This window comes from Emys orbicularis, chromosome 5, assembly GCF_028017835.1.
Source record: "Emys orbicularis isolate rEmyOrb1 chromosome 5, rEmyOrb1.hap1, whole genome shotgun sequence".
NCBI classification, from domain to species: Eukaryota; Metazoa; Chordata; order Testudines; family Emydidae; genus Emys; species Emys orbicularis.
In genome coordinates, this window is record NC_088687.1 from 109,783,373 (window position 1) to 109,803,379 (window position 20,007).

The following is a 20,007-nucleotide window of genomic DNA, read 5'->3' on the forward strand; positions in this document are numbered from 1 at the left end:
GAACTTTTTCCCTAAGGAGTCAGTTTTCAAAAAGTGTGTCATGTCATACCTGAATATAAAAATATGGAATATCTTACTATTTCTTTTTTTTTAATAAATGCCTTGCCCTTCATTTATCAAAATAGAAGATTTGATCTTTAATTCAGTTATTTTACTTTGCATATTAAGACAAACATACCTTTAAAATATGAAGTGCTCAAGAGAATGTAGACAGATGTGCAATGAAGCCAACAAAATGAATTTCATATTTCTAATCTGGTTACTGTCATAAAGAGAGAAACCTCAGACTTCAGCTGTCAGAATAATTTAGAAGAACTTCAATCTAGCATTACGCATCACAAATATGTTGTATAATATTTTCATTATTACTTTAGCAGGGCTTTTTTATCTAAAGGGAATTTAATCTGTTATTCATTGTAAACAAATGCCTAGACTATTTCTTCATGAAGGTCTGAACTAAGTGTTTTTATCACTAGACCAAACATCTGTAGTTGGATTTTTAAAAGTCCATTTGTCAAGACTGTTTTTCTTAGCATTAATGTTCCTAAGGTTTGCTGCCAATATAAAACTTACAGTTCCTGAAAATATGAAAAGGTGTACATTTCATTAACAATGGCTAATATCTCAAACTTTCTAATGGTCAGTTATCAATGTCCCTCAATTACAACCATATGACTGCATATCTTCAAAAGATACAAAGTACAATATTATATTATTAACAATTGTGAATGTCACCATAGGTATGCATGGTTCCTGTCCCAGTGAGTTTACAATATAAAGCTCCAATTCTGCAAAGACTTACACATATTCTTAACTGTATGTGAATAGCCCTATTGACTTCAATGGGACTAGTCATGCTGCATAAGGCTAAAAATGTGCATAAGTATTTCCTAGTACCAGGGCCTTCGTTAAATAAGACAAATACAGGATGCTTTGGGAAATCATGTTGGGCAAAGAGATGAGAGGACAGTACACATGTTGGTTCCTTAATTCATACATGTAAGGTGTATGCATAAATGTATATATTAATTTAGAATTACAGATACATAAATTAAAAAAAACAGATTGTGTCATATTGTGTCTTACAGAGTGATTGCCACAAGACTAGAGTGTCCACACTACCACTCAAACAAGAGTATTAATAAAGATATTTTGGTAATTCATAAATAAAATTAAAACATCTACATTAATTTACAGTTAAGGTCACAAAGCCCTAGCCTAAATTTTGCGATGTTTGCTAATTATCAGTTAGGAAGTGTTTGTCTACGTTGTGACTACTTAAAAACAAACATTCAAAATTATTTTTGAACCTCAGCTCTGTATTTAAAACCTTAACTTTGCTTCACAGCTGCGGTTTGCAAAACTCATGCAAGATCCCTAAAACTATTCTGTAATTCCTTCTCTCCTTATCAGCTAACTTCTTACCCCATGTCTTTCATGGGGATTGAAAACACATATTCCATGCCCCATCCTACTATTTTGAGAAGAAGATTTCAACATCTTCACATTGGACACAGCCTATAAACAGAAACATTCTAATATCAACCACATGGATTAAACCAGATTATGGACTAGAACTTCCAATTTCTATAATACGCCACCCACTTTGTCTAAATAGACTGATTCACCACTATGCTTGGCTTACTTCTTCTTCCCCACCAACCACAATTTTATATAATGAGTAAGGAGAATTATATTATAGTTTTGTGGCTTAACCCACGCACACACTCATCAAGGCTGATTTATTAACTGCACAATACTTCTGCCCTGATTGGTCACACAATGAGCTTTGGTGGAAGTGGGAAAGCTTGTATCCATGCATGTAGGCTTTTGTTTTGCAGGCATGCTAAACACACACACATGCACACACTATTTAAGTCTACAAATATAATTCTTATAAAATGGCAAACTAACCTTACAAGTCTACACATCTGAAAAAATCAGTATGGTAGTTTTAAAATGTTTACTTCTGTGACAAAACAGTAAAATTGGCAAAACATTACTAGCAAACATACATCTATTTTTTCAATAGCCAGGTGTATTTTAATCTGATTTTAACCTGGTTTGCCCCTTACCTCAGGCTGATTAGAAATATTCAGAATGAGTGCCCACAATTCAGCTCGGAGTGCTGTTGGGCATCCCTGACGGACATACTGTTGGGCTGCAGCACTATCTTGTTCTGTTAAAACTGAAAAATATGTATATGTCATGAATTTACATAACATACATAAAATCATACATTTCCAGAAATTGTCATGTCATTTTAAAAATTTTTAACTACACACACTTTTTTAAATACTGAAAGTGATGGAGGAAAGACAAGCACAACCCAGGCCAAGTCCCTGCATCAAACAGAAATATTCTACCAACTGAACTTCCCAAATCTATCTTCATCCACAAACGTGTACTTCTTGTAATGCATACAAATATCAAAGGGACATTATATAAAATATCAAAATATATTTCAAACATTTACAATCACTGTATTTACCGTATATACTCGTTCATAATCCAGATTTTTTTAGTAAAAAAGGGAAGCACCAGAGAAGGGGGTCGGTTTATGAACGGGTATAGAGAGGGAGAGGCGGGACACAGCCCCTCCCCCCAACAAAGGGAGCAAGGAGAGTCAGCACAACCAGCAGAGCCAGAAGTGAAGAGGCGGGGCCAGAGTCTCTCCGCTTCTGGCCATGCTGCTCTCCCCCCAGCCTCTGAAGCAGCTGCAGCTCCGGGGCTGGCAGGCTGCAGCCGTGCTGCTCGGCCCTGCCCCCCAGAGCAGGCTGTGGCCGCGCTGCCCGGTCTGCTGGAACATGCTGCGGCCGCGCCGCCCAGTCTGGCCAGCCGGAGCAGGCTTCGGCTGCGCTGCCGAGCCTGCCAGAGCAGCTCCAGCCAGGACAGAGACATCCTCCCCTGGCCCTCCCCAGATAAGGTGGATGGGATGGGGAGAGTGTGGGGGTCCCGGGCTAGGGGTGGGATCATGTGGGGGGGTGGTCACAGGGGATACTCCCCTGACCCCCAGCTTCTCCCCCTCAAAAAATTTCCCCATCAGTTGCTGTCCCGGCCCATCAGGGTAAGCAGTTGGTGCGCCAGGACACATTGTTTACTTAGGTTTACCTCCGTGCCTGCGGACGCTCGAGGTAAACAAACCATCTCGGCCCACCAGCGGCCTATCCTGATGGCCCGGGAGCCAAAGTTTGCTGACCCCTGAATTATAGGGTGGCTTATGAACGGGTCATAAAAATTTTGCATTTTTACTTATGCATCTTGGTCAGCTTATAAACGAACCGGCTTATGATCGAGTATATATGGTAGTTTGATATCAATTTATTTTAACCTTACTTCTTTCCCCTTGCACCAAGTATGCTAGTTCCTTATTATATGGCAATTCATGAGCAATGGGTTGCTAATATTTGTTTGATGCAGTCTCTCATACAAAAAGGAAACACTGGGACATTTATTTTGAAAAATACACACAAAAATCAGGAGGACTTTGTAAGCAGGACTGTGCTTCTTATTCTGAATTTACACATAGGTGATTCCTGGCCCAATGACTACAATGGGGCCAGGATTTCACCCAGGGTTTATCATCCATTTCCTTCTCTTCACATGTCTTACCTTGCATCTTACTGGGCAATATTCAGCAGCTCAACCAATGGAGGGCTTCCACGTGAAGGGTGTGAAGTATCCCTTTCTATTCCTAAGCCTCAGTCATCAAGCTAATTAAGGAAGACCGATGCTGTGCATCTGAAATCCCCAACGCACCACTCTAAAAACTGTCCTAAGAATTGTAGTTCTAATGTAAATAAAAGGACTAGCACTGTAGCCATTTGATTGGGATGGTGCTGCAATTTAGGCATGATGGCTTTACCACCCAGCATAAGTAGGGGCCTAAAGGGCAGTGTAAATTCCCCTGATTTGCCCTAATGCAACAGTCAGCCAATGGGACGGTACCTCTAAGAGGAGGGGTCTCATTGGGAGGACAATTGATATTAGCAAGCAGCGCTAAACAGGAGTCTTTCTGCTCAACCCTCTACTGTAGAGTCAATTCTTTGTTCTTCATGCTTTCCTTTAGTTTGACAGAAGCTATTACTGTATTGTTGTCAGTTTTTAGCAGAATGTGTTGCATTGCTGTTGGCAGACAAACTTCAGGCTTTGCTGTGAATCTCAAAGCCTTCAGCTTCAACACATTAACGTGCACACTTTGAACAGGTTATCAACTTCCCCACTCAGGCTTCCTAACTGTGCCTGGAGTCAGTTGTTAGCTATTCTGCATCTTATAAGGGTAATCCCTATAGAAGTTATGCGCACAGTGGGACCTCCAGTCTAGGAATGTTTTTCATGGGAGTAGTGGGAACTAAAGAGCATTTATGTCAGATCATCAGGCTGAATGCCTTTTGGAAAGCATCACACATCCTGGAAAGACATCAATAACCTCAAGAAGCAAATTAGCAATTATGCTGATGAATGGCTTGGTTGCTACATTGCTTTTGCGAGGACTTTTCAACTTTACTATTAGGTCTCTGATTAGACGACTAAATTGTAATATACTGTATTAGTAGGCCAAAGTGTGCAAGCTTCTATGAGAGAGTGAATATGCTTTATGATTCATCACAGAAGACAAGTCAACTGCCTCTTTAACTTCTTTGTCCGGACCATTGAGCATAGAATTACACAAATACTACTGCTGAGTTCTGCCACCAATATCACGACCAATTTGATAATAGTATGCAAAAATCATAGCTAAGCCAAAGGGTAGGGACTGGTACTGAAGTGGACCAGACCAACACAAACCTGAAACATCTTGGTGGCTAGAAAAATGTGTATGTGGGAAACTTTCTTAATAATAAATGCTAAAATATCTCCAATAGATTGTGACCATAGTGGAATACAGGGGTTTCACACTGTATCCTTTGTACAGATGAATAAATAAGATGCAATTCTGGGGGGAGTTTCTTAGAAAAGTAAAATATCTTCTTGCTTTACTAAATTTTACTGACTCTTAAGTTCACAATAGGTATGTCAGTATTCCCATACATCCTGTGTGATATGGTGGGAGAAATCCGGAAGAAGATTTGGATACTAAACCTAAAGGATATGCCTCCTTTCCTCCTCGGTGAAGAGACCCAGGATGCTGGAATAGCCCAAGATGCTGAAAGTCCCCACTGGAGACCTAGGCAAAACAACTGTGCTTCATGAACTCTGCCTGGTCGCATCAATAGGTGAGGTGATGAGACGAGAGAAGAGAAAAGGATACAATTCAAAATCCTTGAATGAAGCTGGATAAGTCTGGTTCAGCTGCAGTCACCTCAGGAGTCAGAGAATCAGACCTACCAGACTTTTTCACATTCGCTGGCTGGCCTGTTTCCCAATCTTCTTCAAACTCATGCTTAGATGAACAAGATATTTTAAGAAGAGGACACATCATGTGGCCAGCTGATCCAAAGTGAACAAAGGGCCATCTGTTCCAGAATTGCTGGAAGTCTCTGTTTTACCAAATATTTTCTTGGCCTGTAGAGTTCTATAATAGATGGCGCACTCATGGCTTAGGGTTTTTTTATTTTCCACCTTTTTTGGCTTCCTAAATGCTGAGACAGAAAAGGGAAAATAAAATACTGCCACACTACATGCAAAAACTTAGGAAAAGAAGACCGCCTCAGCAGAGAACAGAACAATATACATAACTGAGGTGTTTCCATCTTACCGCTCCTTGCAGAGGCAAGAAACAACCTCGCTAACAAATTGGGATGCGTTATGCTGGCTGTAGGAGAGAAAAATCCTCAGCACATCAGTACAGCTGACATGAAGATAAGGACTATCCATCAATGGCAACCAAGTCATATATGGCGACCAAAAGCCTGATCCACTGGAGTCCATAAAAAGATTCCCATTGAATTCAATGAGATTTGAATCTGTGCCCAAATACATAGTGCAGCATTGGTGGCAAACAAGCCTTTTTTCAAGAAGCCTACTGTAATACGCGAGAAAAAATATAAAAACAGAAATACAGAACTTGACAAGTATAGGCTGCATATAAAGCAGATCTGCTTAATTTAATCTCTTAGCTAGAGGCACAAGCCTTCTTCAGTCCTGCTGTATACTCCAAGCTTTTCTGGCCAACTACCATATGTTGCTGGTTTTTTTTTTTTTTATTGTTTTTATAATAAAGAAGGCTTCACCTCCCACGTAGCAGTCATCACAGTTGCTACTAGAAAGCAAGCCGGTCAGTGGCCCAGACTCTTCTTCACAGCTGATTAAGACTCTGTCTCATGGCTTCATGTCACTCTATGCCAGGGGTTGACAACGTTTGGCACGTGGCTCGCCAGGGTAAGCACCCTGGCGGGCCGGGCCAGTTTATTTATCTGCTGACGTGGCAGGTTCGGCCGATTGCAGCCCCCACTCGCCGCGGTTCGCCGTCCCGGGCCAATGGGGGCGGCGAGAAGCGGCGCGGGCAAGGGATGTGCTGGCCGCGGCTTCCCGCTGCCCCCATTGGCCCGGGACGGCGAACCATGGCCAGTGGGGGCCGCGATCGGCTGAACCTGCCGCGTCAGCAGGTAAATAAACTGGCCCGGCCCGCCAGGGTGCTTACCCTGGTGAGCCGCGTGCCAAACATTGCCGACCCCTGCTCTATGCCATCCTGTGGAAACAAGGTGTAGAAGAAGAGTTGGGAGGTAGAGGCTGCTCTGAATGGTTAAGAGATAGGAAGCTATGAATACATAGGCAAGATACGGGGTTGACTAAAAGTCTGTTTTGCAGGGGACAGGAATTCATTGAGGAAGTATAGGGAAAGGGGGGGATGAGAGGGATGGTACCTCAGCTGGTTACACAAAAACAGAATGAGTGGGTGAGGAAAAGAGAGACGAAGGACCTCAGAAAAAGAGAGAAGGGAGAGACGCCGCTGTCACCTTAGCCCCAACAGCAGAAGAGGGAAGTGGACATGTTTCCTGAAAATGCTATAGGGGTGCACCAGACCTGCTGTCTGCCCCTTGAAGTGGGGAGACTGGCTGGAGGAAATAATGAGCAGTTATCGTCTACCCCTAAGACAATAGTAAGAGACATTGTGTGTTTCTTCTCTAGCAAGGTTTGATCTAATGAAGGACTTTTTACTCTGTTTTAAAATCAAGGATAACTTCTCATCCTACAGATACAAGGAGAAGATATAACTAACTCAGAAAGGAGTACATGTGTGGAAAAACAAGTGAAAATCATCCATAATGGCTTAGAGTTGCAGTATTTATCAGGTTCTGCAATTATGAATAACCATCAAAAAGAATTAGGGTTATATTCTCATCTGATGCATGAGCATAAATCCCATTAACACTAATGAGAATTGTGTGTGCACAGATGGAAGAACAAGCTCTCTTGATTTTAAAATGAAATTCAGAAGTCGCATGGGTTAAGCTATTGCCATAAAGGTGTGTGTCTACGCTTGCTATTTTGCTTTTAGTGAACCAGCTGTAGAGTTATTTATCTGGCACCGATTGGTAGATGTAAAATGCCAAGTTTTCTATCTTTATATGAACATCCATGGCATTATCCACTGTGCTTTGTGTTACCATGGGTGAAATACTAAAATTCTCAGGAATTAGTATTTGAAGAAGACGGTTATTTAGGATATTCTTAATTCCTCACTGTTTATTGCAACTGAAATCAAATCCTTACCTGTTTGCCCAACACGTACATGTTCATTTTCAAAGAGTTCTAAAAAATAATGAAGTATCAATAAAATGCAAAAATAATGAAGGAAGAATTGACAAAAATACTTCAACTATTATTGTGGCAACATTTTGTATTTTTGACAGAAGATTATTTTGACACCTGCAAAACATACATGTCTGCAGATTAATACACATATTTAACTCATTTTTACGGCTAATGTTACTACAATTAAAACAGCATCAGCAGCAATATTCTTCTGTAATTTACACTGAAGGATAGAAATACAAAAAAGTACACAACACCTTTAAACAGAACATTTTTCACTTGAAAAGTCTCTCTATATCCTATAATTTTCCATTCTTTGAGACCCTAGAGCTTTTTCTACAAAAATAATAGTGTGCATACAAGAAATAAAACACCATTATGTATTATTTAAACCACCTCATATTAACACACTTTTTTCAGTAATATTTTCTAGAGCATGGATATCAAAAAGGTGGCTCTATATTTTCCCAATAATCCTGTGGCGTCACAGCTGCACAACTGTGTTAGTCAAAGCAATTTTGATTTGAAACTTGTTGAGACTTTCTAAAAAAAAAAAAAAAAAAAAATTTTTTTTTTTTTTTTTGAGAGACAGGCCTGATCCTGAAAAGGGTTTAAACACCTGGCGCTCCATCTGAAATCAACAGGTATTGCAGGCACTCCACATCTTTCAAATCAAGCCCTTCACATTTGCAATGTTATCCACTACCAGTTCAAATATGTTCCACTTTATTTACATGAGAACCATTCGAGTTACAGCGGTGGGACAAATACTTTTAACCATTCGAGTTATAGCGGTGGGACAAATACAAATAATATTATGGAAAAATTATATGAGTTTCTTTACAATTACACAGTATTCCATGAAAACATATACTTTAATCATTACTTTTCTAATTAAATTATTAAAGCACAGCACACACTAACCTGGAGGCACTTGTGTAGAGTCATCAATACCCAGCTGTCCTGTATTCAAGCCTAGCTCACTGAAAGAGTCTTTCTGAAAAAAAATACAAATAGAGAATTAAAAGCACATTATTAAGAGCTAGCAGAAAGAGATTCCTTCTTTAAAAGTTTAGGTTTTATTAAAAAATCCTTGAATTTAATGTGTCTTTATATCCTAAAACTTTATACACGTATAAAGTAAATTATTTTAAAATAGAAAGAAAAATCTTGTACTGATTCTTAGTCTTATTCTAAGACAGAAAAACAGTTTGACTTACATGCACTGATTCTCACCTACATCTGAGCTTAACTTGGACAAAACAGACAGAAGCTGCAGGGAGCCAGTTATGGCTCCCTGATTCACTGGTGCACTACTCTAGGCCTTGAGAACCTTGTGTGTGTGTGTGAAGAACCAGGTGCAGCACAGAACAGATCAACCACATCCCCTTTCTTCCCTGTCTGGCCTACATCCTGTCCCCAGAATGTACCTGACATATGCTATCCTTCCTAGGGTTGCCAGGCATCCGGTTTTCAACCGGAACGCCCGGCCATAAAAAGACCCTGGCGGTTCGGGTCAACACTGTTGACCGGGCTGTTAAAAGTCTGGTCGGCAGCGCAGCAGGGTTAAGGCAGGCTTCCTGCCAGCCCTGGCTCCATATGGCTCCCAGAAGCAGTTGGCATGTCCCTGCAGCCCCCTAGGCGCAGGAGGGGCCAGGGAGGCTCTGTGCACAGTCCCCACCCCGAGCACCAGCTCTGCAGCTCCCATTGGCCGGGAGCCACTTGAGGTAAGCACCCTCGAGCCCTCTCCCGCACCCCAACCCCTTGCCTCAGCCCTAATCCCCCTCCTGGAGCCCACACCATGCATCTCCTCTCACACCCCAAACCCCATCCCAGCCCTGAGCCCCCTTCTGCACCCAAACTCCCTCCCAGATCCCGCACCCCACACCCGCTCCTGCACTCCGAATCCCAAAGCCCCAGCCCGAAGCCCCCTCCTTAACCCCAAGCACCTCATCTCCAGCCCCATACCAGAGCCTGCACTCCCAGGTGGAGCCTGCACTTCCTCCCACACCCCAATCCCCTGTCCCAGCCTGGCAAAAATGAGCAAGTGACCAAGGGTGGGGGAGAGTGAGCGACGGAGGGAGGGGGGTTGGAGTGAGTGGGGGGCAGGGCCTTGGATAAAGGGCGGGGCCTCAGAGAAGGGGCAGGACATGGGTGTTTGGTTTTCTGCAATCAGAAAGTTGGCCACCCTAATCCTTCCCCATGGGGGTGGAGGGAAGAAACAGGGAATCAGGGCCAGCTCTAGGCTCCAGCATGTGCTTGGGGCAGCACTTTTCAAGGGGCAGCATCCCGGTTTTTGCTTCGGCGGCGGTACTCCGCCGCGCCCCTCCCCTTTTTTTACTTTTGCTTGGGGTGGCAAAAATCCTGGAGCTGGCCCTGCAGGGAATGGCTTGTATAGTTGGTGTCAGAGCCACTTCCACTAGAAGTATGCTAGCAGAGAGTTCTCCTGCACAAACTGACTATGTCTGGTCACACTAACATAGGCTCCGACTCCGTGGGTGCTGCAAGGCTAGAGCAACCACGGGGAAAATTAGCGGGTTAATCCTCATTAGTTTGGTAACCATTAAAGCATGTTGACTTACAACTAAATATAACAACTTTATACTAAATTTGTGGCTTCTTTTTGCTAATCAGGAGACTCACTACATCTATACACATTTATTAACGCAATTGATTTAAGCAGTTTAATTTTTTACTAGATGATTAATTTTTTACTGGTGTCTTGTATCAAGCTCTATAGGGTTGGAAATTCAAATCAATTAAAAATATACAAAAACAGCATTTTCGTTTCTTTTATTAAATAAAACTATCTGAAATGTGTTGGATACATAAACTTTTTCTCATCAAAACATGTTTTGCATTTCAAACAAACAGTTATTAAACAAAAGGAAGCAATAATTGTATTTGAATTGAACTAATTGTTGTTTCTGGTCACCATGTCCTTCAAGATTTTAGAACTAGAAGATCTCATCCTCCTCTCACACATGTACTACTTAATATTATTTGTGTATTTAAATTAAATTAGTTTGATAGACCTAAGTAGTTTAGGCCTTAACATAGATTGTCAATTGAAAATTAATATTTAAATTTAGATTTAAATAAAAAAATCTTTTTTTAATTTAAAAAAAAACATTGATTTTTGGTCACCTGGTGTGGAACTCATTGCCACAAGATATAACTGAGGATAAGAGTGTAGAGGGGTTCAGAAATGGAGTAGTCATTTAACAGATAATATAAACATTCAGTTACATTAGGTAGGAAAATTATATAAAGTAAATATACTACCATGTTTCAAGGTGCAAATCAACCACTAACTAACTGGGGTAGGAGGAAATGTTCCTTTTTCAATTCTGTATTTCTTTTTCATTAAGAAGTTCCTTTAATAAATCTTTTCCACATGTTACATTTTATTTACTGACCTATTGTACATCCTTATTCACTTCTTTTAAAAACAAACCTATTAACTAATTAAGATTCCTTTTTATTGTCTAGTATATTATAGATTAGTCAGCCAAAACAATTCTCAGAGAAACTTTTTTTTTTTTTAAACAGAGATTTATTTTAAAAAAACATAAGAACAAATACAACTATACTTACCAGTTCAGGGATGTCTTTAACTTTTAGAGGAACCTGAATTAGACCCAGGTGATTTCTGAAACTAGGCTGATCCCCATTTTCATAATTTGGGTTGCGAAGATTCATCAGTACCTTTTAAAAAAAAGAATACAATCTGTCATTCCCTGTGTATATACCTAAACTTACAACATGAGATTGTGACCCAACAGTATCAGTGTCACAAATTGTGCTTAGACACAAACATAGTGCTATTTCCTGCAGCATTGCAACTCCCAGGTGAAGGCCTAAATTTTTGGGCAGCCAACTTCAAAATCCATAAAGGGGTCTGATTTTGAGAAAGTGCTTAACTCCCACTCTGAAAATCAAAATTGAGGCACTGAAAAAAATCACACTCTATGTCCTAATTAACACTAGTTTCCCTATCAAACAATACCTTCCTCAATGGCTCTAGGATACTGATCTGAATTTTTTTTTTTAAATAAGCTATTCTATTAGTGTTCTGATACCTAGTGCCTTATGTATTCTGCAATTCCACTGCTAAACAATTTGCCACAGAATTCACCTCTTGCCACAGAATTGTGGCCCAGAATCTCAACTTTCATTTTTTTAAAAGATATTTCTAGTCCTTATGGTGGCGACTCTAACACTAAAAACATAAAACAAGAGCAAACTGATGAGTGCCTTAGTCTACAGGGTCTGAAATCACAGCCTTGAGAGCTGTAAACTGCCCTATTCATCTGAGTCAGGATCCCATATATTCTGTGATTCCGTGGCCATGGATTTTGGCATTTTAATGGCCAACAGGCAAGGAGTCTTTGAACTTTCCCAGCTTAGCTCATGGTTCCCTGAAGAGCCATCCCCCACTGCACGGAAGGCACATGAGGCTGAATTTAGTAAAGTGTTGCCCCACTTTTTCCAAAGTGTAGCCAGAGGGCTTTGATTAAAAAAAAAAAACACTATTACTGACAAATTGCTTACTTTCTCATTTTGTCTGTATGACATTTTAGTTTGAACGGACTTTGCTAGTGCTTTTTATGTAGCCTGTTATAAAATTAGGCAAATATCTAGATGAGCTGATGTACCCCCTGGAAGACCTCTGTGTACCCCCAGGGGTATACATACCACTGGTTGAGAACCACTGCTATAAGGAAATGCCTCCTTAAAATCCTAAATCTGCAACCCTCACTCATCTAATTAATCCAAATTCATGTGACTAGTCCCTCTTGACTTCTATGGGACTACTCTCAGGATCAGGCCCTACATTGATACAGTAACATGAGAAATGACAGACTATGGGACACAAGGGGAAAAGGAAAACAAGAGGAAAATAAACACTACTTTATGAGTAGTTAAAATAAGGTCAAAATACAAGTCAGATATAATTAGATTGAATTACAGATAAGTGTTACATTTATAATTAGCACAACTATGGCATCCAGAAGCCCTTACATTAAATAAATTTATAGTTTGATATTACCAATTGTACAAACATGTTAAATTAATCTCACTTGCATATGTAAATTAGAATACTTCACTTTTAACATTCACAGTTCCAAACCATAACAGTTCATATTTATCCAAGCAAAAGTTACAAATATGCTACATCTCTCTCATATCACTGCAAAAGACATTCCTTTAAATGTATATTAAATAATTTTAAATACTAAATTTGCTGATTATGATTCATATTGCTGTGTTTCCCTTTTAAATTTAATTTCTTGCTCCCTACCTACATTATCTAAGGTTCTAGACAAATTTGTTTCATCAACAGCTGACAGAGTATTATACAGTCATTGATTTTTGTATTGTATTTTCATAAACAATAGCATTTTACATATTGTCATTATTAACAAGTCACCAGCGATCTCTATTGTGCAACAGACCCTGGACATAATTTTAATTACGGCCTTCAGTATTATGAATTATGCAAAAAAAAAAAAAACCCAAGTAAAACTTTGCAATTCTGGCCTTAAGGACTTAGCAGTGAGCTAGTTTTATTTTTCAACTTTTTGTTTTGGTCACAGACAAAAGCCTCAAGTATTTCCAGCTATCAGGAGACTCCCCATCTTTCATCTTTGGTTCTGTATTGCTTTCAGTTTTATAAAAGATTTGAATAATCTTTGTAGATAGTTCAAAATTTCATCTTCACATGACACTGTGAACCTACTTCAAGTAATATTACACCAATCTGCAATTGAAAATTAATAATGAAGCAATGTAACTGTTCATGTTAATAAAGCGAGCAGGAGTTAGTCCCACAGGATTCGTCCTCCAACATTTCAGAGAATTTGGGGCTTTCCATTATAGGCACAATAAAAAGGAAATTTTTTAAAAGGACGAACCAGCAATCTCTCCTCCACAATAAGTGCAATTCAGCATGATTCCCCATCCATGCATCCATAAGGCTAGGTTGTCAAAGCAACAGACACTCTGTTCACATTCGAAAGGCCACTTTACAATAGAAAAATGTTAGAAATTCATTTATTTTAATACAAGCTTAAATTCTCAGGCAAAGAGCACTAAAGTAATAAACACCCTATTTCAGGGATCTGATGTGCATGACTTCCTATTGCCTCAAAGTCCTGATTAGTAAGCCAAGTTAAACATTTTGAGCTGACATTTTTCGACACAAGACGCTCCGTTGCTTAACAGGCATTGAAAAAGTTTCAAGTTTTAAGAAAGTTTTCAATGACCAATATGAGGTTAAATGTAATTCACTGGCAGTTAAAAGTTAATCTTATCAGCCCATTAGATCTGATAATTTCTTATAGATTTAGAAAAAGATATAAATGTACCATCAATTCTTTAAAGCAGCTTTGTAACTGATTATTTAATGGACAATGATTTGTGTGTTGATTCAGTTTACCTTATTTAGAAGAAAATTAATGTCTATTTCCTATCCATCTGTTGAAGACTTACCATGCACAGGTCCCACTTTAAATAGCTAACTATAAAGGATGTAACTCAATGACTGGTTGGTTATTTCATTAATGCTTACCTCAAGAAAATCTTTAGGTGCATAAACAGGTCGGAAGAGACTTAGATCTGAAATTAACAGGATTTAAAGAAAGCTTTATTTAAATTAAAATTTTATAAAGGTTGGCAATACATATGAAGTTTTTTCCAATTCTGACACAATGTAACTGTCCCTATAATACATCATGACAATGAGATTTTATGAACAGTTATATTTAAAAAGTTCATATCAGTATATACAAGAATCACTAATTGATGCCATGCACAGCAACCATAATCAGGTATTTCATAAAACTGCTATTTAATGATCACTGAATTACAAAAAGACAATTGGTGCAATATAAAACACATCCCTGTTATTCAGCCAACTCCACACAAAAATTAAAGCACAAAGGATATACTTGGAATGTTCTTAAATTATAGAAGTTTAAACAGCTTCAAAGCCAATGTGAAGTAAAAATACATCATCACTTTATTTTTTTTCTCTCCCCAGCAGTACATCTATACATTAACGTGTCATGAAACTGCAGTTCAGACCATGAAAATTTTCAAGTCATTATCCAGTTTTATTCACATTGCAAGACAATACATGTATTTGGGGTTTGCTAGCTTGCTTCAAGCCCTGGTTGATCTGAACAGGATCATTAGCTATGAAACTGTACAGAATGTAATTCCTATATATTGTTTAGCTGTTTCACTTTTAGCTGTTGAAAAAATACATTATGTGAGTAAGAGAAAATTGTTGAGAATTAAATAACACAAAAAGTAAACAATATGATGTTTTTCTTTCAATTAGTGCACTGCTCCCATTACTACTACTAACTTAAGGTACCTGTCCAAATTCTCTAGGTATTGGTATGTAAGAGAATATATCTACAGACTGCAGGTGTAGATTCAAAAATCCAAACAATAACTCTTCAAATAAATAAATAATACAGTGAATAGGTATTTGTGAGCTACCAAGCACTGCAAACTAGGGAAAAAATAAAAAACAGGAACTAGTTGCCTTTACAATGGATACTACTTTAATCCCTGACTGATAAATAAGGAGATAAATATGCATTTGCTTTGCTGCTACATAAAAAGACACATTTTATTTAACATACCTGGCTCATCAGTTCCCATTTCATTCCATTTATTAAGAAGTTCTTTTTGCTCTCCTATAGGTCTCTGTAAGTCATAAGAAAAGAAATGGTCTTTTTTAATTAACCAGCTAAAAATCTAAAATACACCCATCTCCTGTATGGATGAAAATTAGTCTTTTAAAAAAATAGCATGCAATAGACTTTATAAGTTAGCATTAGTCTTAGGCCATATTCTCTCTACTGCACCAAATCCAAGTAAGGATTGGAATCCCCCTCCTCATGCCATGGGGTAGTTCTGACACACTGTATCTGCTATTGAACCCTTTGCTATGTTTGGCTGGCAGTTCCATGTATCTGAGGATTCACCCTGCACCACCCATGTGCTGCCACCAAATTCCCTCTTCACGGTGCCAGAAGCCCTGAAGAGTATAGCTCAGTTGCACAAAAGGGGTGTAGATTCCTCTGCATTTCTTTCTCTGTTCCTCCCCACAGTTTTGTCCTCTGCCTTGTACAATAAACCACAGCAGTTCTGCCAGCTACCAGGCTTTAGGGGAGAGGGACAGGGAAGATTTGCCCTATAATACATACTTGCCAATTCTGCTCCATTTATTAATTTACAGAGATTTGAAACATAAAGATGTCAGTGAGGAATGGATGACAAAGGGAAGTGATGATAGTGGAATACTGAGCCTTTCACTCCAAGGTCACAAGTTCAACTCTAGCCCCAATCAGCAAAGAAAGAATGTCAATGTAATTATTGGTTGTTCAGTGTCCAATGTGAAGTTAGTCAGTGGTCTCAATCCAGTCTGTGTGTACTACTGTCCACATCATACAAAAAAAAACAAAAAAACAAAAAACAAAAACCATCAATTGGCTCCACAGTACGGTATTCCCAGCAGAGGCCAATGATTGCAACAGCAAGAGAAAGACTTACGAACACCCTTCATTCCCAAAGTGGTCCTTCCAGAGTACAATGGAGGCACACTGGTGGGGATACTCTCACACTACTACTATCTCTGCTATCTGTTTGTTCCAGAAGACTTTAGGCCCTAATTCTGCAATTCCTGACATCAATGGAACTACTTATGTATAAAGTTTGCATAAGATAAGTTTTTGCTTTATCAGGACCACAGTTTCCAAAGATGTGAAGGTGGAACAAGCTCTACATTCACTTTAAAAAGTTAAGTTAATAAACACAGTACCTTTCGTGCTAATGGGATACTGAGTTCTGTGCACATGCTATTTAGACTCTTCAGAATTCGCTTCTCCCAGCTTCCCTGTAACACAAACATTTTGATCAACGTAAAACTTCCTTCCTCCCACCCATATTTATATTTATAAGCATACCACAGCCTAGTCAATGAATAACTTTAAAAGAAAAGATGACTAGTGTCACTGATATCTGCCAAAAGTTTACATGATTACTTAAAAATGTGAACAAAGGAATGATTTGTTCATTATACAATGAAAAACTTCTTTATACGACAAAGTAACAAAGAACCAGCAAAATAAGGTTGCTCACCATACTGTATGTTCTCCAAAATGCCTCTGCTTTACAGGTATTCATTCTTGGAAGGAAGGCTAGTGCCCAAGCTACCTTTCATATTGGTAGCCATGAATTTTACATTTTAACCACAATACTGGACACGCATGCTCAGGGAGGTGAACTGTGTAAAAATAATGCCCCATCCACCCTTTAAGACATGGAGAGAAAGTAAGTAAATATCTTCTCTAAAGATATTGCACTAGCTACCCATTTTTAGAGAGACTAAAAAGTTCCAGGGATTTGGAATTATTATAAGGCATAGATTGGTTTGGCAGATTTTTTTTTTTTTGATTTTTTTAAAATAGAATTTCAGCAAATTATATTGATGTTTATTCTTAAGCATTTTTTAAGATTTTTTATCTATTTAAATTTTCACAATTGTGGGAAATTATCCGGGGGTCAGACAATAATTCCTTAATGACCGTAGATGCTGAGATTCAAAACGTTAAAACTTTATAACTGTTAAAATACAAATTGTCAATATCATATACCAAAATATACAAAAATAAACAGCCTTAAATCAAACTAACAAGTTCTCTAGCAGCATTTTTCTTACTTTGCCCATCAGTAAATTTCGATTATCGATGGAAATATTTTTTCATCCGTTTGTGTGTGAACAGTGAAATCAGTTTATCAACATTTACCAAAGAAGTCCAGTCTTTCCTATGCACAGATAACAGTTCTTAAATGAGAGATTAAAAATAAAAGCAGGCAATACCTTAATAACGGAGAGAACAAAAAAGAAGCTTTCGGCAGAATCAGATTCCTGTCATAAATGTAGCATATTTTCAAATTTTCCATACTAGACCAGATCCTCAGTTGGTGTAAACTGTCTTAGTTCCACTGAAATCAATAGATCAGTACTCATTTACATCAGCTGAGGATCTAGACAATAAGGTTCAGTAATACTGTGACAACACTGAATTTATTTATATTTGATTTGTATTAGTTTACTGGCAAATTAGTTATTTTCTTTCTTCTTTGCCCCCTACTGTATTTCAAATGTTGTTTAAATAGTTTTATCTTGATAATGTTATAGCGATATTGCATATGAGGAATTTCACTGAGGATATACCCAAATTAGGGATTTTAACAATCTTGGTATTCTCCTGGAAGCGGATTCAAACCCTACTCAAGTAAATGGAAAGACTCCCATTAATTTCACTGGGCGCTGGTTCAGGTCCCTGATTTCCATTTTGAATAATATATTTCATTATTGTTTATTATTTGTATCTTGCAGCACCCACAACATTCTAGCTTTTGTCCACACACATGAAAACAAAACAAATGCCCTGCTTCAAAGATCTTTCAATTTAAGATGACAAGCAACACATGAAGGATGGGGGGGAAATGGATAAAACATACATACATAAAATCAAAGTTTTATTTTGTTTTTGTTTTTTTAAATCCATAGTCTAGTGTTAACAGTATATGTATACAAGAAATTAACCAGCTATGTAAATGAACACCAACAAACCCCTCCAAATTAAACACTGGAAAAAAATGTTTTTAAAGAGTAAAATACCTCCATCCCAAAACAGACTCAATTCGTAGGCTTTAAGGACAGAAGGGGCCATTATGATAATCTAGTCTGACCTCAGGAATAACACAGGACTTAGAACCTCACCCAGTAACTAGTGCAGGGATCGGCAATGTTTGGCACACGGTCCGCCAGGGTAAGCCCCCGGCGGACCAGGCCAGTTTGTTTACCTGCTGTGTCCGCAGGTTCGGCCGATCATGGCTCCCACTGGCCGCGGTTCGCCGCTTAGGCCAATGGGAGCTGCAGGAAGCGGCGCGGGACAAGGGATGTTGCCGATCCCTGAACTAGTGCATCAAGCCCATATCTTTTGTTGTTGTTCCCAATAATTAATTACCAGCACTACTAACAATTCTCATTTTATTTCTAGTCTAAATTTGTTTAGACTCAGCTTCTAATCATTGGAAGTCATTATGACTTTTTCTGCTAGCTTAAAGAGATATCTACTATCAGAAATCTTTTCCCTGGGTAGGTACTTATAGACCTTGATCGAGTCACCTTTTAACATTCTCTTGGAAAATGTATTCCAGTAATGAGGTCATTAAAGTCAAATGCAGAGGTAATACCACCTCCCTCTTAGCTGCAGAACTGCACTGGGAATTCATGCTCAAGTATATATCTACCACAACTCCTATGTCCATTTCAGCATCCATGCATTCATTCCATGATACACTTACAAGATAGAATGCATGGTGACATACATTCTTTGTTACTAGATGTAAGGTCTTGAGCTTTGTTGCATTTCTTACTGAAAACCTGAAATTCACATCTATGCAAGCCTAGATGTTCCTTAAGGATACAGATACTCTCACATGCAGCAAAGGCTGTCCTTACACATTGCCTAGAAGTCTTCAGTCCTTTACTGTTCAAGTTTCTCTCCTCCAGGAATTTGAATCTGCTAAGTGCTGTTGTAACTTTCACCATCTTGGCCAACACCATGGATTGAACAAGGACCTCCAGAGCTAAAAAGCATGAGTCTACAGCTTGAGCTAAAGAGTTAGACTGTGTAGCTGGGGGGCTATACAGACCCACATTGTCTGTTCATCAGGCACAGAGGGGGATGCACTACATTCACTAACCGGTGGGACTTTCTACAGTTGGAATGATGGGAGTTGGGTGCTAAGGCATATAGCTTATCAGACTGAGCCTTAACTATGGCAGAAATTCATGGGCACTGGGGGAGAAAAGAAGAGGTGGCTTCTCTTAGCTCCTGTTCTCTCGCCACTAGTTTCTTTCTCAGGCCAGCATGCAGAAGAAGGATCTGGTTGTACTGACATATAAATCAGTATCAACATCATTTCTACTTCTGCAGAAGGTTTCAAAACCATTGATGCTACTGCATCAACAAAGCTGAAATGAAGAACAGCTACCTGTCACAATGCAGCCACTGTATCCAGAATGCTTAGAGTCCTAAGTAAGCTTTCCTGGCTCAAAACACACTGCACTGAGATCATCAGAACCACCCACCCTGTCTTTTGTAACAGATTCTGCAAAACCCACATGCCATGCAGGTAATCTCCAATACCCACAGGTAGTTTGGTTCATCAGATATGCTAAAGTCAGGTTTGTTGTTTGTAAAAGGCTCAAGA

General features: G+C 39.0%; 1 protein-coding gene across 2 annotated transcripts in view; it reads right to left on the bottom strand.

Moving 5' to 3' along the window:
• The window catches only part of TBC1D19 (TBC1 domain family member 19), a 107,946-nt gene that overhangs the window by 60,868 nt on the left and 27,071 nt on the right, over nucleotides 1-20,007 (bottom strand). For both annotated transcript variants that reach the window (XM_065405189.1, XM_065405188.1), the window contains 7 exons: nucleotides 16,538-16,612; nucleotides 15,357-15,420; nucleotides 14,273-14,319; nucleotides 11,296-11,406; nucleotides 8,623-8,695; nucleotides 7,657-7,695; nucleotides 2,076-2,188 (listed from right to left, as the gene is read on the bottom strand). In XM_065405189.1, the coding sequence (XP_065261261.1) occupies nucleotides 2,076-2,188; nucleotides 7,657-7,695; nucleotides 8,623-8,695; nucleotides 11,296-11,406; nucleotides 14,273-14,319; nucleotides 15,357-15,420; nucleotides 16,538-16,612 (522 nt within the window). The remainder of the gene's footprint in view (nucleotides 1-2,075; nucleotides 2,189-7,656; nucleotides 7,696-8,622; nucleotides 8,696-11,295; nucleotides 11,407-14,272; nucleotides 14,320-15,356; nucleotides 15,421-16,537; nucleotides 16,613-20,007) is intronic.